General features: G+C 40.1%; 1 protein-coding gene across 4 annotated transcripts; it reads left to right on the top strand.

The window, feature by feature from the left end:
- Positions 1–392: 392 nt before the first annotated feature.
- Positions 393–4,308, top strand: LOC117514522 (transcription factor Sp8). 4 transcript variants are annotated; one of them, XM_034175024.1, is made up of 2 exons: positions 393–551; positions 2,821–4,308. In XM_034175024.1, exon 2 carries the CDS (start codon positions 2,854–2,856, stop codon positions 4,159–4,161), a length of 1,308 nt encoding a protein of 435 aa, XP_034030915.1. In that variant the 5' UTR covers positions 393–551; positions 2,821–2,853; the 3' UTR covers positions 4,162–4,308. The 4 variants fall into 4 exon arrangements, with proteins under 4 accessions (XP_034030915.1, XP_034030913.1, XP_034030916.1 ...); XM_034175022.1 differs by lacking the exon at positions 393–551 and adding an exon at positions 2,333–2,481; XM_034175025.1 differs by lacking the exon at positions 393–551 and adding an exon at positions 2,474–2,598.
- Positions 4,309–22,669: the final 18,361 nt, after the last annotated feature.

Below are 22,669 nucleotides of genomic sequence, written 5' to 3'. Positions count from 1 at the left end.
CGGGAAAGAAAGCCTTCAATGGGGACATCTGTTCCTTGCGGCTTACAGTTACAGGCGCGCGATAAGGACAACCTGTGCGCACCAACGGACAGTGAACGCAACAAGCAGCAGCAGCAGCACAGCTTTTAAAATACAATTTTTCTGTGCACCTGAATTAAATATCAGCTGGAAATGTTCCTTCCAGAGGAGATATCAGACTGACCTGTGACATCAGCCTTGCTGATCACTTGTAATTTGTCAGTAGAGGTCACGTCTCCTGCAGCTGCAACCTGCAGCTTCTCAGCGCGTGCATACTGCGCTCTGGATGCAATTTTTTTTTTTTTTTTAAAAATCCACTTTTACACAAACGTTTAATTTATTTTAGGATGACATATCAAATGATACTGTTGTTGACTTGGACACGTTGCTCAGATGCTCAGCGTAATTTTCTAAAGTTGTTCCTCAGCGCGTTGCCAGTGTTGCATTTACAGTCCGCTCAGTCAAACCGGCAGAAGATGCTGCGCTGAACGCATCCGTCCAGGTTCAGTCAGCGCACCACGGAACGCAACACGGTATGTAGATTTTCACATTTCATTTGCGTGAAACGCTGCTGCCTATAATCCCGCTATTTTTTTTTTTTTTTGTGACGTTTTAATGGAAATAATCTAATTGAAAAGTCTTTCAAAACGATAGAATGTAAGCGATCATTTGATTCAACTCAGTCCTTTCTAATTCGAATAACTGAATCGACGCCGCAACAAACACGGCAAATATTATTTTAAATAAATATGTGCAGGGCAATGTGTTCGAAAATATTTTCCAACTCAAAATTTTATTTTCTTAAAATAAATAAATAAATATAACAGCCCACAATGTGTTCAACACTATGCAAAATTCTGAGTATTTGTTTTTTGGTTGTTTTTCCTTACCCAGTTCGTCCTTTTTTTTCCCACACCAAAGCTGTGCGAATTAATCCAAAAATCTGTTGTCCAATTCTAGAAACACGGGAATTAATCAGAAAGTCCATCTATCAGGCTGTGTAATAAAGGAAGCGACATGGGTTAGGCAGATGATGTGATGAATAATCCCTGGTCGTTTTAATTAACTTTTCCCTGTCCTGTAATGACCAAGATGGTCAACAGACCCGGTCAATAAGCATGTTAATATCAAACAAATAAAACTGCGGATGATTAAAAACCTCCTGCGTTATTAAATTTGAAATTCAAATGAAATTTATGCTCCTAGTGCGCACTGAATGTTAATAGCGCTCACAGAGAGAGTTCAACACACATTTTACCTACAAGTTGTTGTTGTTATTATTATTATTATCATTATTATTATTATTATTTAACCGAATTGACCTCGTTACAATTTACCAAAATGTCAGTGCGCAAATAAATGGATGAACCAATTCAAGTTCTTTATTTTCCTTGTGACACAGAGTGCAATCACTTAGTTTAATAAATAAAGTAGGCCAAGCCGCCGTGTCGGCGTTTTCCATATTATGAGTAAACCTTGAGAAATGTTTGAATTTAATAATTTCGAGGCCGAAATTATTCCCCAGAGTCAACTGCATTGACCCCCTTTTCTTCTTTATCAAATGCAGCGCATGCACAAATTGAACCAGCCTCCTCCGGAATGCGCCGGTTTTAATCAAAATTGTCAACATAATTGAAGACAATTACAGTAAAGTGAAAGTTTGAGACCGCGCGTTTCTAGCGCCAGAACAATGCAGCCTTTATGACGTGCGTAATAGTTGTGTATATTGCGTTTGTAAAAGAGATTAAAACATGCTAAACGTAAAGAGAAATGAATACGCGAGGGTGGAGGTGCAACAGATCTAAAGTTTTTTTTAGAAAATAAAATTTGGAAATAAACTTTAAAAATAAAAGCTTGAAAAAGTAAGTGAGCTCATGAAACTTTTTGGTGGGAAAGTTTTGCAACTTTTCGGGTTCACAGTATTCAAGTGGGGAGTAAAAGTGACAGACTGAATTTATTTTTTACAGGATATAAAGTTAAGTTTGACATAATTTATACTCGGCTGATCCGCTGTGGTTTCGGTTCCACTTTTACGCACCGTTCATCCCCGTGCAGGCAAAGGTCGCCATCGCCTTTTCCTAATTTATGGAATGTGATGAACTGTAAACATTTCAATAAGTAGCCTCCTAATTCCTCCTTCCTAATTCACTCTCATTTAACTTTACCTTCCTTCCGCTGTCTTTTATGACGGAGGGGGCGGCGGGGAGGGTGGAGAGCTGTCTGCTGAGCTCTATTGATGACCTCACGGCACAATGTGGCGGTGCGGCGGGACGTAGCCGCTGATTGGTCGCCCGTGTCACAGCGGCACTTCAAAGCCGGAGAGGAGCCTACAATTGTGGAAGAATGGGCGGAACGCATCATTGTATTGCACACCTCAAAAAAACAGCGCTCTGATTCATAAATATAAAAAGATCCTCTGAGGAGGGCAGTGTTTTTTGTGTGATGGCAACTTCACTTCTAGGGGTGAGTCTAAAGGACTTTCTTACTGGTTTAATTAGTTCTTGTCATTGTCCAGCAGTGGAGGATTAAACTTGCGTCAGGCGTAAAGGCAGAGCTTCGGTCATTTTCTTAATCACAGAGGCAAGATAACTTTGTCCTGGTGTTCAAACCACGCGTGTTTTCCTTGCTGTAATATTTGGCGTTTATTTCTGAACCCACTTTGACACATCTCAGTAGTTTCTGTGCGTACAATCTGTGCGTAAAGGTAGGAATACTCTATGGCGGTCTTTAGAGAAATACTCTTATCCTGTTTCATCTTTTCTGTTAAACTCATCACACTTACAGCTTTTCTTTCTCTTTCAGGACGAGCCGAGGTTAGGATCGACTCCTTTAGCCATGTTAGCTGCAACATGTAACAAAATAGGGAGTCCGAGCCCTTCACCGTCTGCCATTTCGGATAACTCCTCATCATTTGGGAAAGGTTTCCACCCGTGGAAAAGAGCCGCCGCTACCAGCAGCTGCAGCCTGGGATCCGGCCTGTCCGGCTTTGGGGTGTCACGCAATGGATCCGGCATCTCGGACTCTTTCGGCACCAACAGCTCCACCGGATCCAGCGCGTTCTCCCTCACGTCTGGCACCTCTTCTAGTTCACACTTTGGAAACGATTATTCAGTATTCCAGGCGTCGGTTACCAGCAGCTCCCAAGAATCCAGCCACCAGCCGGTTTTCATCTCCAAGGTGCACACGTCAGTGGACAGTTTGCAAGGTATCTACCCCAGGATGAGCGTTGCGCATCCGTACGAGTCCTGGTTCAAGTCATCTCATCCCGGTATCCCCACGGGAGATGTTGGAACCACCGGTGCGTCAGCGTGGTGGGACGTCGGAGCCGGTTGGATTGATGTTCAAAACCCTAACGGAGCGGCACTACAATCGTCCTTGCATTCCAGTGGACTCCAGGCGTCCTTGCACTCACCTCTGGGCGGATATAATTCTGACTACTCCAGTTTAAGTCACTCTGCTTTCAGTACAAGCCCCTCTCCACACCTGTTGACAACCGGCCAACATCTGATGGACGGTTTCAAACCGGTGCTGTCCTCTTATCCGGACACAAGCCCCTCTCCGTTAACCGGAGCAGGGGGGACTATGCTGTCCGGAGGTCCACCCGCGTCTTTAGCGGGTTCTCCGAGGTCATCTGCACGGCGCTACTCGGGCAGAGCCACCTGCGACTGTCCAAACTGCCAGGAGGCGGAAAGACTGGGACCGGCGGGAGCCAGCTTGCGGAGAAAAGGTCTTCACAGCTGCCACATCCCCGGCTGTGGGAAGGTCTACGGAAAAACGTCGCACCTAAAGGCGCATTTGAGGTGGCACACCGGCGAGAGACCGTTTGTGTGCAACTGGCTCTTTTGCGGGAAGAGGTTCACGCGTTCTGATGAGCTCCAGCGACATTTACGCACGCACACCGGCGAAAAACGGTTCGCCTGTCCGGTTTGCAACAAAAGATTTATGCGTAGCGATCACCTGAGTAAACACGTAAAGACTCACAGCGCCGGAGGGTCCGTCGGATCCGGCTCCGGGGGCAGCGGAGGGAAGAGAGGGAGTGATACCGACAGCGAGCACAGCGCGCCGGGAAGCCCTCCGTGCCACTCTCCCGACTTATTACACCCATCCGAGACAGCGCAGGCAGTGGGCATGAACGGCCTCTAAATGCCCCCCCCCCCCCCCCCCCAAAAAAAAGAAACACAAAGGGGAATAATACTGCGGGTACGCGCAACGCTCCATCACGAGCGCCACTTTACGCGTTTTGACTTCTCAACGTGTTTCAGACTAAATCCATAACTGTACCATCCGCGGTGTGAAAGTGTAATCAAGTTATTGTGGCACATCTATGACAGGGCACAAGTTTTTTTGCAGCATGATTTTAAATACTGCTGTGGAAAGATGTGCTTTCAACCAAACTCTGGCACTTTAGAATCGAGCAGAAAAAAAGTTGATTTGGGGGCTATAGAAACAGAGTGTGGTGGTGATGGTTTTCTAATATTCTTATCTGTCTGATCCCTTCAGTAGAAGTTTTATCACACCTTCACAGCCTACAGTTAAAACAAGTTTGTCCAGCTGACTCACACTTTACTTGTGTTGTATATAAAGAGAGACGTAGGTTAGAGTCATTACAGCCAATGTAAAGGTGAATAATGTATTTGTCCAGGAGACGATTTTTGTATAGGGATTTCTAGTTGTACATGGACTGTAGTAAATATTTGCAAATATACAGAAAATGTACTTCGATTTTTTTTTCCTTGACATGATATGAAAAGTATTGTGGGAGCTATTTAACCACGAGTTTTCTTGTATTTAGGGATCTATTATTAGGCGCACTTTGAATTTATTTGTAAGATTTGGAAATCTTTTACTGTTTATCCATTCGTTTTAATTTAAACAAGCATGTTGTAAAGTGATTTTTTTATTTTACAATGATTTTTTTTCTCCCGAGAAAGGCTTTTTATGTGAGCCACTCAATAAAGACAGTATGAATTCAGATTCAAAATCGACTTAGTTTGATTATTGAGTCGAAAATCACCCCCCCCCCCCCCAAAAAAAAAACAGGAAACGGTGCATATGAGTTTATTTACTACTTTCTTCGTTTAATTGTTGTTTTTGTATAGTTAAATGTGGGGAAAAAATAAAGGGCGCATGTTCTAAAAATATTGGCCTTTCCAAAATTGGCACAAACCCCCCATAATATCTATAAGGCCTTGCAGACGAATTCGTTTAAATAGCAAATATTTTACTATTGAATGTAATATCTACTGCAAATAATACTATGGCAATTAAAAAAAAAGCTGTTTTGATGTACTTCTACTTTTTAACGAAAGGATTATTCAGTATTCCAGTAAAATAAAGTCTCTGACTTCTGAGGGCAAAATCTAGCGCATGTATGCAACAGCACCTTGTATTCACCAATTTACTAATATTTTATGAAACTTTCTAAATATCAAGTAAATGTCGACTGTATTGTCAGTGGCATTTTATGTTTTTTTCCTCCTTCAGGTTATTTTCTTTGCTGACAACCAAACTTTCTTTCATTCTGAAGAATTTCTTCCAATTTTAATGTGCGTTTATTTAAAATATTTTGCTCTTAAGGAACGTGCAATAGATTGTGAAGCGTACAGGAAAAAAAAAAAACCTGGAGAGTTTCTAAGTGTTAAATAGACATTTAACGCAGCTGAAATATGAGGACTCAAACGAACACAAAATACAATTCAAAAGATTTCCAAAAATGCAAATTGTTTGAATTAATTGACTAAAATAAGTTATTATTTTTATTTGTTTGTTGGCTTGTTTGCTTTAAAAGTGAGTGGTGTAGCTGGATTTTATTAACTGTGGATGAATCACATTTTTGGGCTTTTCTGTCTTTTGGGTTTAATTCCTCCCCTCCCTCGTGGATGGGGAAGAAAACCCAGTCATTTTATTTTTAATTTTCATTTTTGCATTTGCACTTTCTGGAGTTTTAACATTAAAACACATTCATTTAAAAACACAAATTCATTTAAAGTTAAGATACTGTGCGCATTGACGCAAATGTTTGAGCGCACAATATCAATTATTTTACTCATGTTAGTTTTGAAGATTTGTGATTTTTCTGTGTGTGTGTGTGTGTGTGTGTGTGTGTGTGTGTGTGTGTGTGTGTGTGTGTGTGTGTGTGTGTGTGTGTGTGTGTGTGTGTGTGTGTGTGTGTGTGTGTGTGTGTTGGACTGTAAATTCTGACAGCATCCTCTTAAAACTGTTGAACGTTTTTCACATATAGCTGTTCAGCGCCATCTAGCGCCTACCTTTTTAACGGAGGAACATTTTATTTTTCAACTTTAATCCACTCTGAGCCTCGGCATCATCTGTTTTTTCTTTTCTTTTTTGGTGCTCTGACGTCTTTAAAGACAGCAAAAGAAAAATATACTGAATTAATTTAGTAAATGTTATTTTGCAGTGCTACTGTTAATTAAATGATTCCTTTCAATTACAGACTGACACTGTTAAAGTCAAACAACGAGAAATGAACATGAATAAAATCATCAAATATCTCACAGCGCTTTATAACACTAGATTCTGCTTAAAATACGTCATCAACAGGGGCGTAGAAAAGATTTTCTTATAACGGGTCCGCAAGTGCACCTGTGCTAAAAATTATGATTACTAAATTACTACTATAAAGTATTGCTGTATTTTAATTATTAAGGTGCCAATACCAAGGTGTTTAGACATTTCTTTCCACAGATTCAGTGATGTGTGTCTTTTTGAAGTCTGGCAATGAGGTTTATGATTTTATGAACATATATGATCTGTCTACAGTCTGCACCATATTTTGTTTTGCTTGAATCCCCAAGTAACAACTGAAGAAAAAAGTAAAATACAGAAACAACAATCACGCAGGTGTACATTTTTATAGAAGTGCACATTAAAAAAAAAATTATGGTGCTGAATCGTGAGGTAGAAATGCCAGTCAACAAAGAGTTATTTTAAAATGCTGAGAAAGGATGACTCACTACAGTGTAGACAATACAGTTCTGAAAGACACTCTGCTACCTAAGCAGGTCTGGTGGACGTGAAAAGTAGGATGGAGTGAGAGTCAGCTCAGACAGTGAAGAGGTCACCGGAAAAGATATGAATAAATAAAATTATATCAGTCACCAAAATTCAGCTGGTTGATGCACTGATTTTCTCAACTGCAGGAAAGTGGAAGAGTTAAATTCACGGAACTTTCATTGAACACAGAAGATGTGGAATGGATTGACACAACTCAATGGCTGCTGGATTTCATCAGAAGAAGGATGCTGAGATATTTTTGATGCACTTCAAGGTGTAATGGAAACAACACTGAGATAATCTGGCAAGGCTGAGCATCACATCAACGTCGTGGACGCCGGCTGTGCAGAGGCTACTGAGATAAGATCAAGAAATAATCTGCTTTGAAGAAGATGATGGATGAATGCAGGCTGGGGGACAACTGTGCAGAGGGGAGAGTCCTGATATTGACTTTGAGGTATCGATAGCAACGACAACTTTGAACTTTACATGCAGTAACCTATGTTTCTCAGATCAGCATAAATATATACTTAATATCCAGGTATTTTTAAAATTTTCATTTTTGAAATCATAAACTAATAGACAACCGGAATTAAAAGTATAACACAATGCTAAAATACCCTTGGCTGTATCAACATTGTCTTTTTTATAATTTGCAGTTGTTTAATTGGTATCAAAGTTCAAACTATATATATATATATATATGACATTTATTATTTAATTATTAAGATGCTATTGTTTTATTTACAATTTGTACATGTTCAATCAAGCCCCTCTATTTTGTCATGTGATAATTTCACAAGGACCACAATGGAAATAAGCGTTTATGTACGGTCTGTGTATCATTGACACATTCACCTCTGTATGTTTATACTGATGTTGAAGAATAAACTCAATCAGTCAATCAAAAACAATATTTTATTTAATGTTTAGGTCCCCTTCACACAGTGCGAATTTGGTCGATTTGTGCATAAAGTGCGCATGAAGCAGGAATCGTGTGCAAAACGTGTAAAATCGTAGCTGCCTCGTACACCTGTTGCTACTACTATTTGCGCACACCAGCAGCTGAAAGACAGAGTGTGCGCTGTGCGAACCCATCAATCCCTCTCGCGGCAGGTGTCGGCCAAATTCCAGGTAGCACACACAAATATCTAACACCGCTCTCATGGCAATTAGAAAATCTGTGGCCATTCGCACTATTAACACGACAGTCAGCAGACAATCATTGTCATGCCGGCAGTAAAATTTGTCTAAGTGCCCCACGAGTGTGGCTTTGGTCTGTGCGCAGAACTGACAGGAGGTGTGGCCACCGACAGAAGCAGCTGTGGAGATCTGTCGTTCTGGACATCCCCGCTGGACAACACGTACTGTGTTTGGACAGACATCAACTAATAACTGCTCACTGTGACGAGTGTGTGTCTGCTTGCTGTCATTACATGGACATAAATAAAAACATATATTGCTTGGCAACAGGCTGCAGCCCATAGACTGGCTGCCGCCAGGTTGAAACGGACCGTCAGATCATAACACACAATGGGTGATCTCACTGTCATGTCACCCATGTGACCTCTGCTCCACATGATGTGGTGTCTGTCCTGTGGCACGCCGGCTCGACACACGCATGGGCCAGCAGATGTGGACATGATCACTGCTTCATGTCATTTCATGACTGTACGTCAGTGACCATGGGTCATCTACAGAGGAACAAACGAATCATATTTGTATTGCCCGCTTGATAAATGTGGCATTTTTATATGTTGTGTGGTTTTATTTATGTTTTTAAATACATCCATGTCCTTTCTGATATTGGGTAGTTTCCTGCAGCTTTTACAGGACAGTGATGGCAGTTCAGTGGTAAAGTTTCTGACTGGAAATCAGAGCTTTTGGAAGGTGGGGATTCGATTCCTATGGTTGGCATGTAATTGTTATATATATTTTTTATTTTCAACCACATCGCGTAGCTGCTGTGAAAAGCTGCTGTGTTCCATGTGCACGGAACTGTCGCAGCATGTATTTTTTTTTTCTTGCCAGCAGCTGTACGATGTTGTTACACATCGCACAGCTGCTGGCACTGTGCTCCCACATGCACGAACTGTCGCACCGGCATCGTGAACACCTGACCGTCGACGCAATATTTCGTGGTGCACTCATACGAGCTCTACTGCCATGAGCCGCCTTGGAGTTGCACGTATTTGCACTTTGTGTAAAGGGGCCCTTAATGGCATCTAGAGAAGGGCGTGTGTGTGCGTGCATACATGAGCTTTTGAAAAGAGCGAACATGACCTTTGACTGCATCTGATGAACATGCACGCTGACGTCCACGCGATGTCTTGCAAATCACTCCAGAGGTGTTTTCAGGTTACAAAAACAGAGTAAAGTGTTTATTTCTTGCTAGCTTTTACTTTTACATAATATATGAGAAACATGTTATTTATACCCGAGGCCATATTATGATGGCCTTGGGTACAAAGTACTGTCATACAGTGCACAGAGTATGTCACTGCACCTCTAGTACATAAGTGGCGCTATGGAACAGTGCAGCTTTAACTCTGCGGTGTTCATCCACATTCTCCAAAGTTTAAAAAACAAATGACGATCAAAATCCCCACACTTTTTTGATTCTCTGCAGCTCATCAGTGTCCTCCAGCCCAGAACATCCAACAACAATTCAGAAAAGCACCACTTATCAGTTCAACCGACTCACTATATCATTTGAAAGGTCCTCCTCTTTTCCAAATCCACACCAGAATTTTCCAACATACAGTACAAAAATCTCAATACAATACACAAGATGGGCTTTTATTTTGAAATGAAACTTAAACACAGTTGACACATTGGCAGTTGTTATTCAGCCAAAGTAGCGCTGTAAATTATTCTTAAATAAATTTGAGTGATATTTTCACTATAGAATCACTGTATAGTTGTGTTGTTTTGTAATAAGTGGTAACTCAGTGATCACCTTTAAGTCATAACTTAACAAAAAATAACTGTTAAAAAAATTCATTTTTATACAATAATAATAATTTTTAGAGATCAGGCCAGAGATCCCACCCCGCCCATTCATACACACTTTTTCAACTTTGAAATTGTTCCTCCACCTGTGTCAAAAAATAATACATCACTGTCACCTCCCTCAGTTAAAATGATGAGCAGCAGTCCTGCTGTTCTTATGTGTCCTTTTGCTGTTTTTGTGCTTGGGTGTTTTCAAGATGCTGTAAAGTGTGAGGCTGTCTTCCACTAATTGAGTTATCAAAAAGTGAGACAAACATGAAGACATGTGCTTATGCAGCCACTGCATAAAGTTTTCGTCAGGAACTGTGAGGACTTGGCACGACAGGCGGGTGGACACAAATGCAGACTCATTGCTTAGAGGTTAGAAAAAGGTTTAATAAAAAAAAAAAAAACAGGTTGAGGTCGATACACAGGGTCACAAGCAGGCAGGCGGCGGTTCAGACAGTCTTGAGGTGGCAGCGTGATCAGTAACAAGCGGAGTTCCAGCACGGGCAAACAGATGTATCGGAGGAGGCAAAAACATAGTCAAAAAACAAGCAGGGTTCAGGCACAGAGAAGCAGGTTAACAGGCTCAGGCAAAAAACGTGGTCAAGGACAAGCAGAGGTCGAGAACGGCAAAAACACAGACTAAGACAGGATACAGGTGGCTTGGAACGAGGCAGAATGCACAACGAACTAGCAGTGAGTTGTGGAGAACAAGTGGTTTAAAAGCAGAGGACAATCAGGGCTTGATGAGATACAGGTGCAGGGAAGAAGGCGTGGCTGGACAAGACAGGTGGAGTGACAGGTGGGCGTGTCAGACAAAAGCAGCAAAAAGAGGAAAGTGATAGTGACAGAGCAAATGTTAAACAATTAGGAAATAATGATACCTAAAATACAAATGTGAGGGAAGCAGAATAAACAAGTGAAAAAGCAGAAACAGAAAATTAAAGGTTGGATCTAAACTAGATGAGAACTCAACAAGTGGCCAGAGTGTAAAGAAAAACCTGAGGGACAAATGTGCTCAAGACAGAGTGACTGAATAACCAGAAAGTAAAGGATGAAGACTAAACTAGAACAGAACTCAATAAGTGGCTGAAGTGTAACAGATAATCCTCAAACCTAATGTAATAACACAGTATGACTAAATAAAAAGCAGAGACCTAAACTAGAACAGAACTTAACATGGCTGAAGTGTAACAGATCATAAAACCAAGACCAAAGTGGAAGAAACAGAAAATAAACACTCAGGATCGGACAGAAGGACAAAGAGGGAAACAGACGGAGACTGGGGGACAAAACCAGATGCTGTGCAGGTCCAGGGCCAAAACCTGACAGTTTTAATAAATGTGAACGTTAAAATACAAAGAACATTCACAGTGTTTAAAATATGTAAGACTAACAATGGTACCCCAGGGATTTTACACTCTAAGAAATTAAACATACACTCTTAGGCACAAACTGAATCTACCAGAATTTAATTGATAAAGTTAAGGTAACTTTTTCCACATAACATTGTCAATTAAGTGCAAAACAATATTGTAGCTGAAATTAATTGTTACCTAAATCCCAATATTCTTTTGCACTTAACTGACAAAGTTATGCGGAAAAAGTTACCTTAACTTTATCAATTAAATTCTAGTAGATTTGATGTACCATTACTGCACATTGCAACACACCATGAACCTTGGCAAAAAAAAAAAAAGCAGAACAAATAAATTGTACCAGAGGACTTAGATTTTTAAGTAGTCACACAGATTCAGTTAATTAACATAGCGTTTAATTTCTAAATCAAGCAGGTGTTTCCATTAGTCATCAGCTCTCGACCAATAGGAACCACAGACATTCCTTAAAACATCAGTGTTCTCACTTAACTCTCGCTGTTTACAGATCACTGTCAAGACATACCCTCTTCCACCCCCACTGCCACCAGTTGGTCTGCCCCTGCTATTTCCAACTACAGGATTTGTGATCATTTCCAGTCTGTTTTCTGCCATGATAGGTACCACCACCAAATCTAATTCACAACAGAGTGTAACGTTGGTGTTGTGTGTTGGGGGGGGGGCGTGGCTGGATGTTTTGGTGTTCTTTTCTTTTCTTTGCTCTCCAGGTGGCATGAGGGCTGATTTGTCTGTGAAGAAGGTGCTGGCTGAAGAGTCTTCACCCTCATTAACATCATGGAAAGCACCTGTGAGTGGTGCTCAGTGCAACCTGGACGACTTGCAGCTGAAGCAGATAATTGGATGGCGTTCTGCATTTAAGTCATGTGTGATTCAAGCAGAACTGCCGGGAACTCGACCTTGTGACGTTCGTTTGTGAGACGCTGAGGACCGCGCCTGGGTTTTGACACATCGAGCCCGTGAAGCAGGGAGGGGTGAGGACACATGCTGTCAGCACACACGAAAGGTAATTAAGTGTTTAAGTAATTGTTGATAGTAACTTGGTGTTTGTTACACAGTATACTGGAATGTGAAGAGAATTGTGCAGTTTGCTTCTCACTGCTGTGGCGTGAAGGATAAGTGATCCTCCACTTGTTGTGAGAAGCTGCTCATTTGCATAAAGTAAAAAAAAGGACACTGACCTGAGTGTGTTGCTGATAGCGTGTGTTTATTGGAAGATATAGTTGTATCTGTTGCCTTACCTCACCTTCTCTTTGCTTCACAGAGAATCAGTTTGTCGTGTCCACCTGGGGGGTGTTTGGCGGGTGGTAGGAAGTCCAGGAGCGCGGCTTTAATCCTTGCGGGCGCTGGAGAGCGAGCCACGAATCACTCCACAGAGGGACTTGTTTTTATGTTTTACACTTTTAAGCACAGGTGAATAATAAATAGTTTCTGTTTGGAACCGCTTTCTGGTTATTTTTAGCGCTGGGTCCTGTCTGACGCAGGTCCGCTCCTCAAACCCGCGTCGACACATAACAGTTGGATTAAAATGATCAACTTCAACTGCCTTCTGAGTCCTTCTGGTAGAAATTTTCTGAAGTGCTCTGACCCTTGGGATATAACTTATAGATGCATTTAGCATCTATAGAATATGGCATTATCAATTTGGATTAATGTGGCTCAGCTTAAAATTTAAGTTGAATACAGTTTTAAAACCTACATCTTCAATATTCACATAAACATTAAATGCTGAATTTTGTCATCTAGTCTCAATGACTTCACTATTTCTTCTTTGTAACTTTGAGTTCAGCCTGCTTGATCTGCTGGAATACAAACACGAGAAACGTCCAACAACTGCAATTCAGCAACCACCAACAAGTGCCGTGAGCAAAAAATTCATTTCAAAAAAGAAGAAAAATAATGAAAGAATTTGCAGATAGAAGAAAAGTTGTCAGGGAATAATTAAAATGGGCTCCAGAATCAGTAAGTACCCAAAATGAATGGATGAGTGGAATTATTTTGAATTAAATGAAATAAACCATATTCACAGTGTTTTGAAGAGCAACATGGACCAATGACTGCCTTGAATTCTTATTAAAGGGGTGATATTGTGCACATTTTAAGGAAAGTAAAATGGTCATTTGATGGATTATACATGTATTTTAAAGTTTGGATCTAAAAAGCACAGTGTATATTCTTACTGACCACTTCACTGGGTACACCTGTTTAACTGCTCATTAAAACACATATCCCAATCAAACAGTCACATGGCAGAAATTCAAGTATTTTCAGCAGATCGACATGGCAAAGAGGATGTGATGAAGTTCAAACCAAGCATCAGAGTGGCAAGAATCATGATTTGTGACTTTGAACTTTTGCATGGTTGCTGGTGCCAGATGGGCTGGTTTGAGTATGTCACAAACTGCTGATCATGGCCCCAAATGAAAGAAGCACTCAGTGAGTGGCAGTTCTCTCTGGGAAAATGTCCTGTCCTTGGCAGAGGTCAGAGAAGAATAGCCAGACTGGTTTGAGCTGATAGAAAGGCACCAGTAAGTCAACCATTGCCACAAACACAGGGTACAGAAGAGCATCTCTGAATGCACAGAATGTGGAATCTTGGGGGGGGAGCTTAAAGATCAGTGTGCTACAATAATGACTGTGTGTTGTGGTGTTATGGCACCAGAAAAGTGTCCAAAATATCAACGTAGACTTATGCATTTATTGATGATGTAATGACAGCCATCTCCCCAGGCCTTTACCTGACATGCCAGCCCCATATCATAATGACTGTGGAAATTACATGTTCTCTTCAGGCAGTCATCTTTATAAATCTCATTGGAACGGCACCAAACAAAGGTTCCAGCATCATCATCTTGCCCAATGCAAGATTCGAGATTCATCACTGAATATGACTTTCATCCAGTCATCCACAGTCCATGATTGCTTTTCCTTAGCCCATTGTAACCTTGTTTTTTTTCTGTTTAGGTGTTAATGATGGCTTTCGTTTAGCTTTTCTGTATGTAAATCCCATTTCCTTTAGGGCGGTTTCTTACAGTTCGGTCACAGAACGTTGACTCCAGTTTCCTCCCATTCGTTCCTCATTTGTTTTGTTGTGCATTTTCATATTTTGAGACATATTGCTTTAAGTTTTCTGTCTTGATGCTTTGATGTCTTCCTTGGTCTACCAGTATGTTTGCCTTTAACAACCTTCCCATGTTGTTTGTATTTGGTCCAGAGTTTAGACACAGCTGACTGTGAACAACCAACATCTTTTGCAACATTGCGTGATGATTTACCCTCTTAAGAGTTTGATAATCCTCTCCTTTGTTTCAATTGACATCTCTCGCGTTGGAGCCATGATTCATGTCAGTCCACTTGGTGCAAACAGCTCTCCAAGGTGTGATCACTCCTTTTTAGATGCAGGACTAACGAGCAGATGTGATTTGATGCAGGTGTTAGTTTTGGGTATGAAAATTTACAGGGTGATTCCATAATTTATTCCTCAGAATTGAGTGAGTCCATATTTTTTTCCTCTGCTTGGTCTAAAAAAGTAACCGTTACTGACTGCAACAATCTTTTTTCTTGATTTCTATAGTGTTTCTTAAAGCCAGAAAGTTGCCATTGAAATGACTTTAGTTTTGTGTCATGTCTGTGATCTGCTTTTTTCCTACAAAATTAAACAACTCTGAACGAACATCCTCCGACGCCGGTGATTCCATAATTTTGCCAGGGGTTGTAGAAAGTATTCACAGCGCTTCCCTTTTTTTCCAAAGTTGCTATGTTACAGCCTTTCAAATGGAATAAATTCATCTTTTTCCCTCAAAATTCTGCTCACACAGCCCATAATGACAACATGCAAAAGGTTTAAAAATTGATAAATTTATTAAATATAAAAACTAAGAAAATCACATGTACATAAGCATTCATTACCTTTTGCTTAACACTTTGTTGATGCACCTCTGGCAGCAATTACAGCCTCAAGTCTTCTTGAATATGATTGCCACAAGCTTGGTGCACCTATCTTTGGGCAGTTTTGTTCATTCCTCTTTGCAGCACCTCTCAAGCTCCATCAGGTTGGATGGGGAACGTCGGTGCCAACCACTTTCAGATCTCTACAGAAATGTTCAGTCTGATTCAGGTCTGCCTCTGGTTGGGCCACTCAAGGACATTCACAGAGTTGTCCTGAAGTCACTCCTTTGATATGTTGGCTGTGTGCTTAGGGTCATTGTCCTGCTGAATCAGAATCGAATTTATTGCCAAGTAATTTCTCACATACAAGGAATTTGATCTGGTGTCATTGGTACATAAACAACAATAAAAGAAAAGGAGAAATACTTGTGTAAGAAGTAAAGCAGTCAAATAGACAAATGAGCAAAACTAAGTTTACTGTCAAATAGATATAGTGGAATGGGGCTGTGCAGGCATGCAGATGAAAAGTTAGGGATGATCAGTCTGTACCTTGTGGGAGTCGGGGGGGGGGGGGGGCAAGGTAAATGGGGGTGTCTGGCATTATAAATCTAGTTACAGATGGATAGAACCTGCTTTTGTGTCAAGGTTTACTCCTGATGGACTGGAAAGATGAACTGTCACCCCAGTCTGAGGTTAAGAGTGACCATCGGGTTCTTGGTCACCTCCCTGACTAAGGCCCTTCTCCCTTGATCGCTCAGTTAGATGGGAAGCCAGCTCCAGGGAGAGTCCTGGTGGATCCCAACTTCTGCCATTTATGGATGACGGAGGCCACTATGCTCACTGGGACCTTCAAAGCAGCAGAAATGTTTCTGTACCCATCCCCAGATTTGTGCCTCGAGACAATCTTGTATCACAGGTCTACAGACAATTCCTTTGACTTCCTGTTTGGTTTGTGCTTCTGACATGCAATGGTCAACTGTGAGACATTATATTTAGACAGGTGTGTCTTTCCAAATCATGTCCAATTAACTGAATTGACCCCAGGTGGACTCCAATTAGGATGATCATTGGAAACAGGATGCACCTGAGCTCAATTTTGAGCTTCATGGCAAAGGTGTTGTGAAAGTGTAGTGACACGGACCCACAACAGGGGGCGCAAATGAACGGTCAATAGATGAGCCAAAAAGTAACAATTTAATGTTGTGAAGGTGCACAACGAATACACAGACAATCACAGAATATGATTACAGTCAATCCACAAAGGTGACGTTGTGGGCAGGCTTGAGGATAGAAGACGTCTGTCCTGAGAAGAGTTGGAACACACGATTTTCCGCCGCCAACCGAACCTGGTGAATACTGGAGCGCCAAGTCCCGAATTCCCAGGTGATCACCGTCCCCGACTGCGGATCTGGTACTGCTGGCGAAGAACAAAGACAGTCAAGTGTGGGTGTGTGTACACCCAGTAACAACAACGGTGGGAATGCCACCTCCACCTCTAACACACACTCATGCAGCGTCTGTTTTAACCACTTATCTGACGGACGTAGGACGAAACAGTCGCGACCCACGCCGGTCCTCTGGTTGACAGCTGCAAAACAATAGCTCTTAGAATCAATTAATATAGGCAGAGAAAGTTATCTCCAAAGAAGTACGTATCTCGGCAATGAGGTGGAGATGACGTCTGGGTTTTATGGAGTGAGATGATGAAGAATGAGTTACAGCTGTCAGGAATTAATGAGTGACAGCTGCACTCCGCTGTGTCCGTGGCGGCAGCGCCTCTCGTGCCTGAAGCCCGCCACTTCAGGCAGGGCGCCCTTGGTGGTAGGCCAGCAGTACCTCTCTTCCTGGCGGCCCACACAACAAAAGGCTGTGAATACTTCCGTACTTGTGATTTCTTAGTTTTTTATTTTTAATAAATTTACAAAAATATAAAAAAAACTTTTTCACATTGTCATTATGGGGTATTGTGTGCAGACGTTTGAGGAAAAAAAATGAATTTAACCCATTTTGGAATAAGTCTGTAACATAAAATGTAGAAAAAGTGAAGCATTGTGAATACTTTCTGGATGCACTGTAGGCAAAATAATTAATAATTTCTGCAGCACTGACATGTGCACTTATACAATATTTCCACAGTTTAAATTGATTTTGTTGCAGGTAGTTTCTAGTCACTGCAATGGAAATGCTGCCAAACTGAGTGACTTCCTTTAATGTCCTTCAAATAATTCAATCATTCATAATGATGGGAAATGGAACAAGAGTAGTTTCTCAGACTATATTTTAAAAATAAATAATTTCTCAAAAACAAACTAAATACTTGTAATTTTCAAACTTTTTTTTTCTAAAATTTACCTTCCAAATTCCTCAGATATTATTCTTTCAGTATTCAGCCATAAATTTGATATTAGACAGTATTAAAAAGTATAAAGTGCAAGCAACAGTCACTTATTAAACTAATTGTAAAAAATTAAATATGCCCATTTTAAGGATACATTTAGTGTTTTGTTATTTCAGATGAATTTTGTGCAACATTTATTATATCATTCCTGACGTTCTGCATTGTACAGGCAGTTCCTTTTACTAAATAACCTTTAAATGGGCTCTGCTTCGTTGAGAATAACACATTTTGAGTCAACAATATGTAAAGCGATAGTCTTGTGAAAGAAGCACGAATGTTGTTAGATCATATGAACGGTAGAGAAATAACTCCACCAAGTGGCATAAAAGTGTATGATTCAGACATTTGTTATAAAGGCAACAACATAAACACATAATTTCCGTCAAATTAAAACATTTTATCTGCAAAATATTCTCTTTATAGACAAAAGTATTTGCTTGACTATGATATAATTCATTATCCAAATGGTTTAAGAAAGCTTTGAATAACAGGCGGGTACTTTACCAAACCAGTGAACACGTTAGTCTTCAAATATTTGAAGCTTAAAAATTATTTTTAAATAATAAAAATGTATGATACATTTGTATGCTCCAAAATCATAAGATATTACCACACAATGTATCATTTACTTTTCGAAAAACGTGAACTAGAATGTGACAGAATAAAGCTGAATAGAATATTTATTTATCAGTAATTCCAATTCAGCTGTGTTCTGAAAAACCTTTCAGGGTTATTTATTTGTTAGAGTTACCCATATATTGCATTTGGGAAAAGCAAAATGATGCACAATAAATTATGGCACATGCAGAACAGTTGGCAGTAGAATGTATTTTTATTTTATAGTAAGTAAGTCCCTTCGGCTGCTCCCTTGTTTTGTACTCGGGGTCGACCAGCAAATCCAAGGTGGATCTGCATGTTGAATTGGTCACAGTTTGTACTTTCACACTTGCTCCATCCACACAGATGTCACAAGTGGCACTTTGGACCTTACTGGGGAATCGGCACGATGAGCTGTTGATGTTTCCTTTTGGCAAAGAATTAGTTTTGTCAGCTAATAAAAGCACTTTGACACAGTATTACTGTTGTGTGAACAGACGAAAAACCTGTTGATACCCCTACAGTACTTTCATCGCTTTTCAGCTTGAACATAATGTTCTGCAGGAACTCATAAACAGTGTTGCCAGGTTCACCTTGTAAAAGCAATTTTGGAGTTTTTACTGGTGAAATGTCTGTGTGTGTGTGGTGTGTGTGTGTGTGTGTGTGTGTGTGTGTGTGAGAGAGAGTGTGTGTGTGTGTGTGTATAACATTTATTTATATAGAACTTATCACAGACAAATTACAACGTGCTTTACAAAAAACACCAGAATAAAACCAAAACATATCAAACTATAAAAAATATATAGAGAAAAGTAGAAAACAATGTAAAAACAACAACCTTAGTTAAAATCTTGCCTGTATAAAAGTATATTCAGCTACTTTTTAAAACGAAGCAAAAAGACAGAGGATGGGCAATGCGTTTTCCTTCAAGCATAGTGGGAATGTTACTTGGACAGATATCTAGAGGTGATTAGATTTTCAAAGGCTTGGTCAAAGGTCAAAGTTCAAGCTCAAAGCGTATATGGCTGGTCAAACACCAATTTCTATATCTCTACAACCAAGAAGCCGAGATGGATGAGCTAAAGCCTGTATTGATCATCAAATATTTGTGATTAATTGGTATGAATGACTTGATAATAGGGTAACACAAAAATCATGCGATGAAGTCATACATAGTCAAAAACAACATTGTGGACATATGTATATTTACGTGTGCCTTCATATTGTGGTGTGTAGTGTGTGCAGGGTGTGCATCAGCCCTCTGATGCCTTTCATTTCTTTGTTTGGCTGCTGTAAACACTCACATCAAAAGTAAGTAGGTCCCTCCAGCTTCTCCCTTTTTTTCCGCTCAGGGTCACTACAGCAGATCCGAAGTGGATCTGCATGGTGATTTGGCACAAGTTTTTACACCGGTTGCCCTTCCTGCCACAACTCCACATTACATGGAGGACATGCAGGGATGGCCTTGAACCAGGAACCTTCCACACTGCAGACAGGCACACTTAATTGCTTGGCTATCACTCCTGCCTGTTGGGTCAAAAATCCTAGATTATAAACTTATTAATCTACACAAACAAAGTTGAGGTTGGAGATTATGTAAGTGCACCTCTATGTCTATCAACAAGATGTCTTTAAAAAGTTTTGTAATGATTTTGATAACCTATGGAAAAATAGTTCTTTTGTCAGGGATACGTTTATACATTTTTGAGGAAAATGCATATCTGACTGACAATTTTTCCACTTTAGTTCTATTTTCCTTTTATCTGTTTAACATTTCAGACCAAATTTTAGCTCAGTTGTTATGATTTGTGTCTTCCAAGAGTCACCACAAGAGGAATATAATTGAAATTTAGCAAATATTTCTAAGTTCAGCATCAACTCATATGACCTAGACGTTCAGCAGATAATTCAAACAATCATTCCAAAGGTGGTACAAGCACCAGATTCAGCACAAATACTCCTTAGACATTAGTCTTTTGAAAAAGAGCAATGTCTAAGGAATATTGTGCTAAATTTGGTGCTTGTGCCACCATTTGAAAGATTCCTCTGTAAATATTCTGTTATCTGCTGCACTATTGATGTTAATGACAAATTGAAAGCCATCTTACTTATACTGTCTTTTCAGGTGATGGCAGTAAACAATATCCAAAATAATACTGACTATCATACTACCTCATCATGTCACAGAATAAAGTTTTATCAAATTGATGACAACTGTTTTTCAGACAGTGCATATAATTTTACTTCACATAGTGGTTAATATTGGGTAGTAACTGTGCCTAGCTAGCTTGCTACTTACTGCAGATCTTGCAGTTGCTGGAAGTGAAAAAGTTACTGCCTATTATATTAACTTGCCATACTACAGAATCAAATTTTATCAAATTCTCCCTATAAAATAGTAAATAGTCTGTTGGAGAGTCCAATCAGCTTTAATCACACTATTGATCATTAAAAACTTTGGCATTGACCTTGCTAGATAGTTAGCTAGACTAGTGCTGCAATTGTTTGCCATGCTTGTTTGGCTAATTAGCGTGTAGCTGTTAAAGTAATTTGCAAACAAACAAAGTATTCTGGTAATATGTGTCTATAAAGTAATGTCAAGTTGCTTCACAGTTTGTGATTTTATTTAAAGAGTGTTGTTTTAATTTTCAGGTTTAATGTTAGATACTTTATGATTAGATCCACATTGACAACACAATGGCTATAGCAGGTCTCATAAGATGTCATTTCCATCATTTATCACTAAACTGCACAGAACACATTTGCATTGTTAATTCCAAAGTGTAAGGTGAAATTATTACTATTTTTTTATGTATGCAAGTTGCTCAGGAGCGATAGAGACCATTTGGTCAAACATTATCTTAGCTATCAGCAGTCCATCTTTGCACATGCATAGTCTATTGACAGAGTCAGGAAATGACATTTTGTGCACATCTTCCTAAACATCTGGATCTGGTACAGTGATAAACTTTCAGGCAGGGTGATGGTAATAGATGAGACATGATGTAATGAATAGGACTACAGATATGCAATACTATTGCTCTCAGTGCACAGGTCAATGATTATTTGGCTTTGATAGAAGCATGAACTCATACAGTGACTTCATTAACAACCAGCTAAGGTGTAAATAAGTTATGTGATTGCTTGTGTTTGCTTGTATTCTCTATTACTGCAAAATCAGTGAACGGACTGTGATGAAGGCTTGTGGAGAGACAGTCTAGTGGTCATAGAAGAGCAGAGCAACTGTTGGTGATCCAACTCTGTCAATATATTTCATGCCATTCAGACCAACATTATCTCACACCCTTTTGTGATGATCATCATGAAAAGTAAATTAGTCTGCTAATTCGAGCTCACATTTGCATTAGTCTGCTAATTCGAGCTCACATGTGCATTTCGTGACGGGATCATGAAATGGGTGAGGCGGGGGGGGGGGGGGGGGGGTCTGCGAGTGTTATGGTTAGGGTTAGGGGAAGGGGTAGGGTTAGAAATAGTAAAATAAAATAAAAAACCTTTGTCATGAAAATGTGACTCATTTCATGACGGGAACATTGAAGCAAGCATGCTCTTTAACACTATAAACCTATGTGACATCACAAAGATGTAATTGAGAAGAAAAAGCCATTAACTCTGACCATCAGCATTATGGCTATGATAATGGTTCTCCATTATAACCCAGGATAGGATAATATGTATATTCATTGAGTAAGCACTCTCTGAATAGCCTTCTTATTCCAAAATGGAGTTGTTTTTGTTCCCGACATCCAAATAAACATATGAAAAGGTCCTCACTGTTACACACCTGCACAATAGCATCATTACTAAAAGGAACTTAATGTTATTTATGATTATTATTCATAGTAGTGGTGGTGAAGCGGTGTTGATGTAAATAATATGTATATAATAATAATTAATTAATAATTTAGGTGCATATATATATATATATACACACGAGGTCTATTAGAAAAGTATCCGACCTTATTATTTTTTTCAAAAACCATATGGATTTGAATCACGTGTGATTACATCAGACATGCTTGAACCCTCGTGGGCATGCGAGAGTTTTTTCACGCCTGTCGGTTACATCATTCGCCTGTGGGCAGTCTTTGAGTGAGGAGTCGCCCACCCTCGTCGATTTTTTCATTGTTTAGGAATGGCTCAGAGACTGCTGCTTTGTTTGATCAAAAATTTTTCAAAACTGTAAGGCACAACTGAGTGGACACCATTCGATAAATTCAGCTGGTTTTCGGTAAAAATTTTAACGGCTGATGAGAGATTTTGGTCTGGTAGTGTCGCTTTAAGGACGGCCCACGGCGCCTGACGGTGATCTGTGCTTCGAGGCGGCAGCGTCTCACCGTTTCAA

The sequence above is a fragment of the Thalassophryne amazonica genome, chromosome 7 (assembly GCF_902500255.1).
Source record: "Thalassophryne amazonica chromosome 7, fThaAma1.1, whole genome shotgun sequence".
Classification (NCBI taxonomy): Eukaryota; Metazoa; Chordata; class Actinopteri; order Batrachoidiformes; family Batrachoididae; genus Thalassophryne; species Thalassophryne amazonica.
The sequence above is the reverse complement of the archived record's forward strand: the minus strand, read 5'-3'. Positions and strand labels throughout refer to the sequence as shown.

Excerpts from the sequence above, each read along its gene's own strand:
- LOC117514522 (XM_034175022.1), top strand. The coding sequence starts at position 2,461 with ATGGCAACTTCACTTCTAGGG. Across the intron at positions 2,482-2,820 it reads TGGCAACTTCACTTCTAGGG|GACGAGCCGAGGTTAGGATC; the intron begins GTGAGTCTAAAG and ends TTTCTCTTTCAG.